The 10,885-nt window shown below is 39.8% G+C and overlaps 1 protein-coding gene across 3 annotated transcripts in view; it reads right to left on the bottom strand.

The window, feature by feature from the left end:
- LOC138013201 (tyrosinase-like) overlaps window positions 1-10,885 on the bottom strand; it is a 32,207-nt gene extending 21,322 nt beyond the window's left edge. The window contains exons 1-3 of one of the 3 annotated variants that reach the window (XM_068860217.1): window positions 10,719-10,866; window positions 4,325-5,742; window positions 1,091-2,088 (exon numbers count right to left, since the gene is read on the bottom strand). In XM_068860217.1, coding sequence (XP_068716318.1) covers window positions 2,003-2,088; window positions 4,325-5,732 — 1,494 coding nt within the window. In that variant the 5' untranslated portion in view covers window positions 5,733-5,742; window positions 10,719-10,866 and the 3' untranslated portion in view covers window positions 1,091-2,002. Of the gene's footprint in view, window positions 1-1,090; window positions 2,089-4,324; window positions 5,743-10,718 lie in introns of those variants that run through there. The other 2 variants (XM_068860216.1, XM_068860215.1) reach the window with 2 other exon arrangements.

Raw genomic sequence — 10,885 nt, 5'->3', positions numbered from 1 at the left:
ATGTTGCGTGCGTTTGGCCAGCTTGTTTAACACATGTCGCAACAGCATGCAACAATGTTGCAAGATGTTGCGTTGAAATGTTGCGAGCGTTTGGCCAGGCCTTTACGAACTTTCGAGCAATCGAACAAATTTCAACGAGAATTCAAGCGTGCGAGCAATAGACCATGTTACAGTTGTAGCTAAGTTTCCTGGCCTAAGAATATAAGCGAACCTGCCGGTGACTTTGCTTTGATACAAACCTTCGTGCTTTTGTAATGTTAATATGAAGTAATTAGAATTACAACAAGACAATTTACATGATAAAAGCAGTGGGGTCTGTATCAATACAAGGTCACCGGCAGCCTCGCAGCCATCCATAGGCTAGGTCGCTGAGCAAACAACTGTAAAATGGCCTATTGCAAAACAATTGCGAGCACGAGAAAATCAAGCACTAGTCTAAAATTTGCGAGAAAATCAACGGCAAGATTTTGCAAGCACTTGAAAATTTGTTCTGTGGTTGGCAAAATTTAAGCACAGTCGGGTTGTGTTTTCACTAGGCCGATTAATTTTGTCTGGTATCTGCTCACATGCTGGCAAAACGTTTTTCTTTCGTCCAAAACTTCTTAGCGCACTCACAACCGAACTTAGTGCGTTGAAGCAAAGAAAAAATATTGACCTAAAAATGTGCCAACCACACTTTTGAGGACATTTATTAAAGAAACAATATCTTTGGTAAAGAGTTGTTTTTTGTAATGGAAAGCTTATTTTTATAAGCTTTAAAATGATGTATTGCTTTAGACATAACTTTAAATAATTTGTTGTAAAAAAGATAAAATAGCGAAAGCAATGTTTTTTTCGCGCATTTGGCGGGAGACAAGGCAATTGAAAAAAAGTCTGTGTTTCCGCCTTTTTCAATCTCTGATGAAATTTACATTTCCAATGTAAAGTCATCAAAGGTGTTTACCATTTCTATTAATTATCATTCCTGTCAACAACCGGTATAAGCGTCAACATGGCATTGATAGAACAGAGAACAAGGCCAAGAAATCTTGTAACTTTGTGGCGGTTGAGCATTAACACATATCATTTGCACATTTGTTGAGATGTTCAAAAAAAACCCTCCTTTCAAAAGGGCTGATTTTAAAATACGGGTGTCGCACTGGTTGGGGTAGACATACCGGAAATTAGTCAGGTGCGAGAACGGCCCACTTTTAAAAACAGAGCCGAAAATAACACAGGCCTATTATTCCCAGCGCATTTCTAGTGCAATGGATTCACAATGAATCAAAACAAACCAAACAACCAACATGAGTTATAATTGATGTGCGATCGGGGAGCCCGTCACGGTTTCTGCCAAAAATGTATACTTATGGTTTGGTTTTTATGTTTTATTATATTCGTTGACGTAATTTAAGAAAAAGACTATTCAATCCCTATCGAGAGGTATATCACAAAGCTAAGGAGTGAAGTACTTTTAAAGGATTACTGATGCTATAAGTTTTGAATAAAAAGTCCTCTCAGGGTTTCAAATGGATAATAAAAGTTTCTTTCTGTAGGTTGTCTTAACGGGTTCCTTACATAATGTTTATAGAATACACCTGGAGTTTGAGACCTTCAGTTACTCAAGTTTTCTACTCATATTAGAACAGTAAAATGAACATCTTTGAAATACCCAGTCCTGTCTGATCTAATCTGCTATACTCTACTCTCTGCTCTACGTACTCTAGCTGCTCTACTCTATGCTACAGTACAGTCTAATCTTCTCTACTCTACTTTACCATGCTCTAGTCTGCCCTACTCTGCTCTTCTCATCTTTGCAATACATTGCTATATTGTATACATTCTCTCCGATTAATTCTCTGCTATGCCGTCTCTACTTTACTCAGCTATGCTCTTCTTTGCCTAGCTCTGCTCATTTGTACCCTTCTTTGCTCCACTTCACTGTTCTCTATCTACTCTGCCCGTACTATATCTCTCTGCTCTCCTTCTCTGCCGGCTGTGATCTACACTATTCTGCTCTGCTCTACTTTGTTGAAACTGCCGGGCAAGGTACCGGGCACTGTCCCAAATCTATTGGCTCCACAGGCTCTTCATCATCAGAGGATTTGCCTAAAGCGAAAAATACCATTATTTATTAAACAAAGGAAGAGAAGACTACTTTGATACAAATAAATGAATGAAGGGGTAGTTTCTAAAGAAACTGTGGCGCTGCGTCGGTGGGGAAGTAGTATACAAAAATTTGGCGTAGTATACAAAGTAGTAAGTAGTATACAAAAAGCTGACGTTTCGAGCGTTAGCCCTTAGGCTAACGCTCGAAACGTCAGCTTTTAGAATCTCTGTACGGTGGCCAATTTACATTATCAACTCCGTTGATAAAACCAAATTTTTGTATACTTTGATACAATGCTGGATACTTATACTACATAGAATACTTTGTATTATTATAACATTTTTTCGAGTACTTATTTATCTCCCTAGGTGGAGGATAGAGAAGGAGATCTTCTAATAATGCGGCTTGACGGAAAGGAAACATTGGTCTTAACTTTTGAATCCTTGTAAAGATTTTTGATTTATCCGATTTCAAAACTCATATTCGGGCATTGTGAATTTTTTTGAGCAAGTACGAGGGCAACTCTAGCTTCTTGAGTTCTCTTCAAACTTACCAAGTACATCGTAACTCGATGATGAACGCTAAGGTATGAATCATGGAAATGACGAGGCGAAGTCACCTTTGTTCACACCATGAGGCAAGGTGCACTATTGAATTCACGTCTATGCATACTACGTTTGATAGCGCAGTTTTCTGCTAGCTATGTTATGTTCGATAACGCTTTAATTAAAGTAAAAGGGTAAAGTCTGCATATGAGCTAAGGGGTCCATCAGGCCTACGCTTATCTCAGCTTTCTGTAGCATGAAGCAATCTGAGTCAGTATTTCTCCTACCCCTTGGATTTGTCACAGTATGCTTACTTATTTATTTATTTATTTATTTATTTATCTATTTATTTATTTATTTATTTATTTATTTATTTATTTATTTATTTATTTATATGCATTATTTATACAGAAATTCCAGTTCAGCATAGCTGGTTTAAATGGAGATCTGTATTTACCCTCGCAACCATGATACATCACAGAAGACAGACCACAACACGGGGAACTACATGCCCCACTCTTTGCGACAAATGCGGGGGTTCTTTTACGTCCCACAGGATTATAAACATTTAAGGGTTGTGAGACGGGACCTCCGGCTTATCGTCCTTATCTGAGAAGACTAGAGAGTCTAACCATTTGCCGATGTAATTACAATTTAAGGTAGCACTTTGTCCTCAGTTATTTAAAGAGGGTGTGAATGGGGTTAACCGACTAGCGACAAAGGGCTAGAAAATATTACTGACTACCGACAAAACGAGGGAAAAATTACCGACTAGCGACAAAAAAATTAACTGAGATTTACCGACAACCAACAAAGTAATAAAATTTTAACCGACAACCGACATGTGGACCCCCCAATTCAGACCCTCTTTAAAGACCCTGAGTGTTGGTCTGGCCGGAGTTGAACTCCCGACCTCCCGCGTGACAGCTCTTGTTCAACCAACTGAGCCACCGGTGCACGGTGTGCTAGCTCATCCCAGGGTTATCCCGAGCATGAAATTAACACATGTCGAATCAAGTCTTTTTTTTTCCTTATAAAGATCGTTTGTGCAAATCACAAAAATCCAAAGTTGTTTATAAGGCATCTTGTTGCGACTGCAATGAGTTTTACATTGGCAAAACGAAACGTCGCTTACGTGACCGTAAAAAAGATCATTTCAAAGCACTCAAAAGGATCAGTCAAACTTCCGCGATTGCAGATTACGCAGTAAAAACAGGTCACAACATAAAATGGGATCATTTTCAAGTTTTAGCAAATGGTAGCTCTGATTTGCATTGTAAAATAAAGGAAACTTTATTAATGCGTGACCTTAAACCAGCCTTAAGGGAAAACGTTGGTAGTGAAAAACTTTGGTTTTGCTAAACGGTCAGTTTTTACTGCTATCTCTTTATCTTACTATTTTTGTCTTATTCTCTCTAGTTACCAGTCTTCCTAATTTTATATATATCATATTTGAATTTTTTCAACCGTCACTTCTGAAGATGTATGTTGTAGCATACGAAAAGTCAAGTCAAAAGTAAAATGCGCTTTATCATTATGTTTGTAGCCGCTGTTTGAAAAATATGTCATCTCAAGGGTCAACCCGATCGAAGTGTAAGGACTTCGCCTTGAGAGCACTGCCTCCTTGATCACAGTACCTAAGTGCGACCACACTAATGATGAGGCCACAGGGCCTCCACAAAATACTTACCATTTTCGTCAACATCCTCGTATTCATAACCGAACTCAAAAGACTTCTTAAACATCTGCTCATTGGTGTGCAATGGAAACAATGGTACAATGACGTCGTGCCTGTTGTGGCCAATGGGTGCGTCGAGGATAGAAAGAACAGAGGCGTCTTTGTTATACTTGCGAAGCCACTTTTCAAAGATGCGATCCACGAAACAATGGTGCAGTAAAAAAATTGGATCATTAGATGCTGAGCGTACTTCTGACATGGCTCCCCCGACAATGACGTGAACCAGGTTGTGCAAGGTGTAGCGGGTGGGCAAGCTATATCCAGTCTTGGTACTGGCGAAGCCTTCAAGGATGTTTACGAAATTGCAGCTCGACACTTCGCTGTAAGGCGGTAGCCCGAAGGTTTCAAACCGGAGAGCAAAATTGACTTCTTCTTTGCTTGGAAACGTCATCGTGTATCCTAGGGTCTTGTTTTTTATTTCGTTTTCTTTCTTCGTCGAACGCTCCAGCCTGGGCCGCCGAACTGTAGGATTACACAGTGTCAGTTCAGTGCAAATGGCGTACCAATCTTTAAAATATTTGCCTTGCACCACGCCGTCTTCTTGTTGTGTCACGCCAAGTAAATCTTCAGAGAAAATAGTAGGGTCACGCTCATCTTTATGTGAAGTCCAATCCCAGAAAGGAAGAGAAAAATTGTCATCACCGGCAACTTCCTGCACGGTTCTCTCCCACTCAAGCATGTATAGTCGATGCCACGAAAGAAACCCCTGGCCCCCATGCCCAAAGTCAATGACTGCGTGCGTTTTGTTGTTTGGATAAGTTGAACCATATCGTGCGTAATAATGTATCCACACGAACAGGTCATAGTTGGTGACGTTGTAAAACAAGGACGCAGGGTCTCCACCAGCTTGCACGGTTCTGTTGATCACTTTGTAAGGAGTCGAAGTCACCACATAATCACTTTCAGAGTACCTGGACATGTTGATGTATCTCATGTAGCGATCCTTCTCCTCGGCTGACAATCTGACAAAATTCTTCCTCGTCAGGATCTTCTTTTGTTTGCAGTTGTTACCATAGTAACCAAACTTGCACTTGCTGCAGTCATAACCAGCGAAGTTTGATTGGCATTTGCAGGTTTTGTGGTAGAGGGCATTTGGCCAGTCGTGACGATCGTCCTCCAACTGGAATGCCTGGTAATGACTGTAGGTAAAATTCCATTCACGAATCATCAACTCCTGGCACGTGCCTCTGTTGCCATCGCTACCACAAGGCGCACTGAAGCCCTTTGGGATCGGACAGCACTCTTTGCTCTTCAAGCTGTCGAGGGTGACGCAAACTTTAGGAAACTGGCCTTCTGTCAAGGGTAAACTGACAGCAAAAAAATAAAGCAAAAGCCAAGTGAAAGCGACTCTTCGACTCATCTTGACCTTCCTAAAAGCAATAAAGTAAAGCAATAAAAGCGAGGATCGTGTTTTTCCAAGCAACTTGTAAATTACCAAGAAACACAAAGATGCACACAACGAGCCTGTTTGTCAGGAAAACTGGAATATATTGCATAACATGCGTATTTTGTGAGTACAAAATTATACTGCAATCAATGAGCTTATTCAAATCCCCTGCGGTAAATACTTTTTCTTGCGATCTCGACGAACTCAAGAAAAAATAGAGGGTTCACTAACGCAAGATTTTTGACTATTAAACGTAAGATGCAACGTTACACGAGCCATCCGCGAGACCAAGTCAACCTGAAGTCCCGAGTCAACCACGAGTCAAGCCAGTTTTCTTCTTCTTTCTTCTTTTTTTTTTTTTTTTTTTTTTTGATTTTAAGAATAAAAACTAACAACAATATCCGACGTTTCGGAGTCAGACATGACCCCATTATCAAGGTTAAACTGTAATGGGGTCATATCTGACTCCGAAACGTCGGATATTGTTGTTAGTTTTTATTCTTAATACGATTTCTAAATCGATCTTACTTAAAGTTTTTTGATTTTGTCCCGAAAAATGTAGATTGTTGGAAATAAAATATATGAATATAGATTGTCTTAGCAGTAACTGAACAGGACATTTAATAACAGGCTCACCTCGATCGCCGCTCGCACTATCTTGTAGTCTTACGCACCATATTTCCCAGAGGAACCTGGGATCGTTGAATTTCGTGCTCAGTCCCACAAAGACATGGTGTCGTTATGGGAGGGTAAGTGACGTTGTATCCCGGCTTTCCAAAAAACCTGCATCTACGTTCCAGATGGATTAATTTATAAGCTAGCATTTTTATTTATTCTTACGAAAGTGACGGCCGCTTAGAGAGCTTTGTCTGTATTTGCACAAGCTATACTTGTTTTTGGTGCAATTTCGACCCCGCCAATTCCAAATGCCCTTGGATACTTTGGTCGTGTTCTACTGGGATCAACCGATTGTAGTTGGTTGAGTTGGTTGGGTTTTTTGGTGTTCTATAGGGAAAAAACCGCTTTCGGTTGGTTTGGTTGATTAACTTTTTCAACCGGCATCAAACTAGGTTGAAACGGTTGAAAAAGCATTGGCAGCAACCGCTGTCGTTTACGCGGGCCATTTAAAGTCGGCCGCGGACTACTGCCGTGTTGCTTTCAGGCCTCAATTTGTCAACGCTGAGAGGTCTGGTAATAACTATTCCCAGGAGTTACCGCGTTTCAACCGAAAACGGTTGGAAAAGTGTTCTATTGGGAAACCTCAACCGCTTCAACCGAAACCGGTTGCGGTTGAAACGGTTGATCCCAATAGAACACGACCTATGACACAGCAAATAACGTGACTTTGCCCCAATGCAAGTTTGCCATAGTCTGGGGGACTGAGCACAGAACAACGAGCAACGAATGGGGTAAATCATCGTTGCCGAACATTGTTACGAATATCAAGCAATCCCACGTCATCAAAATTGTCGATGATTACATCTCTCATCGGATATCGAAAAAAAGTTGAACGAGTTTATAATTTCAAATCATTCCAAGTTTACCACTCTGAATCAATAGCTATCGGAACTCGTGAAAAAGATAGCTCATCTCGAAGAAGATAATGACAGACTTTCCCAACTAGTTGATGACTTGGAACAATACACAAAAAGAACGAATGTCAGAATTTATGGCATTGCCGAAAGAGCCGACGAAAACATTGATAACCTAGCCATTAATTTCTTTAAATCTGAACTTGATCTTGAAGTTGCCTCAAATGATATTAGTAGGTCTCACCGAGTGGGTAAGAAATCTACTGTAACACCTAGACCTATCATTGTGCGCTTTGCCAAACACAATATTAAAGTTGCGGTATTATCTCGCCGTCGCGTGCTTAAAGATCGTAAATCCTATAATTCGTTCTTTGAAGAAAGCAATAAAACCGGCATGAGGGCGCAAAATTACCATGAATTACGTCTTAAGTATTGAGATTGTCTCTTTAGTTTGTACACTACTACTTTCATTGTCGCTGTCGGCCTCTTGGCTGTTAAACCCGTCTTTCAATGAAGTTTGTCAACACAAGGGAGGCGTTAGTGTGATTGGACGACTGAGTCAATGAATTCATGTCGGGAGACCAAGGGGGCTAGGGCTCAGTTTGTTATCCAACGGTCGAAGTGACCACGTTTGCTCAAAGCGCATCTTTCGAAAGCATGATAATTACAGTAATTTAGTTAACAGGGTACAGCATTGATAAGGTAAGATTAAAATATCATAACATTTATCCAACATTCCAAAAAGGGTCAAATCAATTTGTCTCTCATTTCAAATTACGATGAGATGAATACAGTTAGTTGAGAGATTCGCAGATGCATCGACGAGTGTTTTCTTTGCTCGATCACATCACGTCATTCACCGTAACCTTTGCAAAACACTCAGGGTGTCTTTCCGTCCAGTCAAAGCAAGCCGTCTTATAATTACAAACGCCTGAATGTAAAAGATTAGAATCATTTTGCTTCCTTTAAATTTTAAGTGCACCAAACAATTGGCTGATGTGGCTAAGTATATACAAACTGTAAGTATATTGTTGTCCGTCTGTTCTTCCAGGGTAAAAATAAATCAAAATAGTTTGCTTTAGAAACTTAAGAAAGGAATCCATTCAGTTGTAATTTATTCGCTACATTAAAAACCAATCGAGATGGTCCATTTTAATCTGGAGGTTTGATACTTTTAGCCAATTGTGATATCATTTTGCGGTCAAACAGTCGTTGTGTGGCGGTTACGGTTAAGAAGTTATCTTACGGTTGCTTGAAATGAAAACTTAGTCATGCGACCTTTGGATGTTTTGCGTGTTTAGTGGCGGTTTTTTAAACAGAGTTTAATGAAAGTAATTCAGTGGAAGGTTTATACAAAAGGTGATGATCAAAGGGTGGAATAACACATTGTGAAAAGAGCTGACCATCTGACTGGAACAGCGAATCACAGCTGTTAAAAATTAACCAATCACAGCGGAGCTTCGTGCTTTACAATCATCCGATCTCGTCGTCTGATGAAGACAAGCAGTGTGCAGAATGCAGCCGAAACATCGTGATTCTCATCACAATTAACTACATGGTGAGACACGACTCATTTAAAGGGGAAGTTAAGATAAATTCTCACACTTGTTTGTCACTAATTCAGTTCAGAAAGACCGCACGGGGCACCCAACATTCCAAAGTTGTATTTTTATTCTTTGTTATATTATAAACGGCGTGCATTCTTTGTTGTTCAGTAAGCTGTTTATTAGATGTCGAAACCTTTTGCTCGCAGGTAACATCTTGTGATCTTTGTGAGGAGAAATACGATAGTTTCCTTAACAATTAGTAAAGAATGTGCGAAGTACTGTTAAAAGGTCGGTCATTGTGACGTCCGTTCTTTCCGCTTTTTGTGCTTGCTTTGAAAACAATGATAGAACTTCCGTTTTAGCAGAAACGATCGCTAAATCGATTATCTCACGTTGTTTTCTTCTCCGATTTCATAATTAATAACTGTTTTTAAGAGGGGTTCTTCAACCAAACTACAACCACGAATTAAAGAAAGCTCGCAGTATTTTCCACGGCAACGATAGCGAAGTTTTTATTCAAGTGCTTTGCAAATAAGATGGTCAACAGCAAATGCCTTGACGAGTGCAACCGACGAGCGAGAACCTTACATATTTTTGTCAAACTCTGCTACCAAACTTCAGAGGAGTCGGTGTCTTGCCTCCGGGGTCAGGGCAAGCCGATTTAAGTAAGTCAGGATATGGAACAACAAATTGGGTTTGCTGTCTTGATCCGATTTACAGTCAGTATACTTGTGCTCATTACATCCAGTTCCGCATATCGACAGGAAAGAGCTTAAGCGGAAGAAGAGGAGGAATGCTAGAGATTGTTTGAATTAACTGATATTAGATGTCATGTTGGCGTCATGATTTTGTCTGTTTACTGTTGTCCCTTCATTTGTAAAAATGCAAATTTCTCGTTATTTTTTTCTAGGTGCAAATGTACGTGTTACTGTATGTGTTCTTCCGCTTAAGCTATTTCCTGTCGATATGCGGCTGCTTTTTCCTCAGTAGCCACGAGTCTAAATCTTCTTAATCACAGGTAAGTGAGTCAGAATATTTTTTCAAAGTCAAACGATAATTCCGAAGTCGATAAATCATGATCGATAAAAGACGAAGCTTCGCTTTCTGACATGTTTTCCATTGTTTACTCAATAGCAGCGAGCGATATGTTGAATACGTGACGCCATAAGTCCTCGCTCTAGGCTTTCTCGAATAAGTATGCAGGCGACATACCAATAATGGCGGATGCTATGAAAAACAAGTATTTCGACGTAATAACATTGAAATGTTGGTGAAAGTAAGTTAAATTCATTATTCGAAAATCGTATGCAACATTTTGGCGGCGTTTCTTCGAGGATTTGAGACTTTTTAAAAAATCGTGTTTTTTCGTCAGAGTCCCCCTTTAAAGTTGCGTTTTCAAATTTATCCGGCATAGTGTGGACGAGGCCTTAAAGGTGGGGTTTATTCAAGTTTTCGAGCTTTTGTTGACAAGTGCGGTAAATAAGTAAATGGAAAGATATTTTAGGAAAATAAAACTGCTGAATTCGCTGAAACGATTTGACCCGTAAGATAGGGGAAAAGGCAATACTCGACAAATTTAGGATCCCCTGATATATTTTTCTTATCATTACTAAATCTAGAGATAGCGGGTGCCCAAAATGACATTACTGGAGAGAAGAATGAAATCTTGTTGGGGTTTCCCACGACATCATTGATTTGTGATAAGAAATGTCTTGTAAGTTTGGTTTATTGATATAAGGGCTTATCCGGGGAAGAGAAGAAAAAAAACGTTGATAGTTGACCCCAGTGGTTAAATCCATTGCGGAATTTGAAGATTTGTAACCCTGGAAAAAAAGCTCAATGTGGAATACCAATTTGAGAAAGATCTTATTTTCAAATACCTTGTAGTGCAGATAACCCAAATCGCCTAAATTGGAGCTTGCGTCTCGGCTTCTGAAGTCCTCTAGTGTCGGTTCGTGAGTTAATGGAACGGAATGATTCGGTCCTTTTGAACACAATGTTCTGTAATACAACAAATAAAATTGCCAATCATATTTCGAGATTAGGT

This window comes from Montipora foliosa, chromosome 8 (genome assembly GCF_036669935.1).
Source record: "Montipora foliosa isolate CH-2021 chromosome 8, ASM3666993v2, whole genome shotgun sequence".
NCBI lineage: Eukaryota > Metazoa > Cnidaria > Anthozoa > Scleractinia > Acroporidae > Montipora > Montipora foliosa.
Note: the sequence above shows the minus strand (reverse complement) of the source record. Positions and strands in the feature narration are given on the sequence as shown.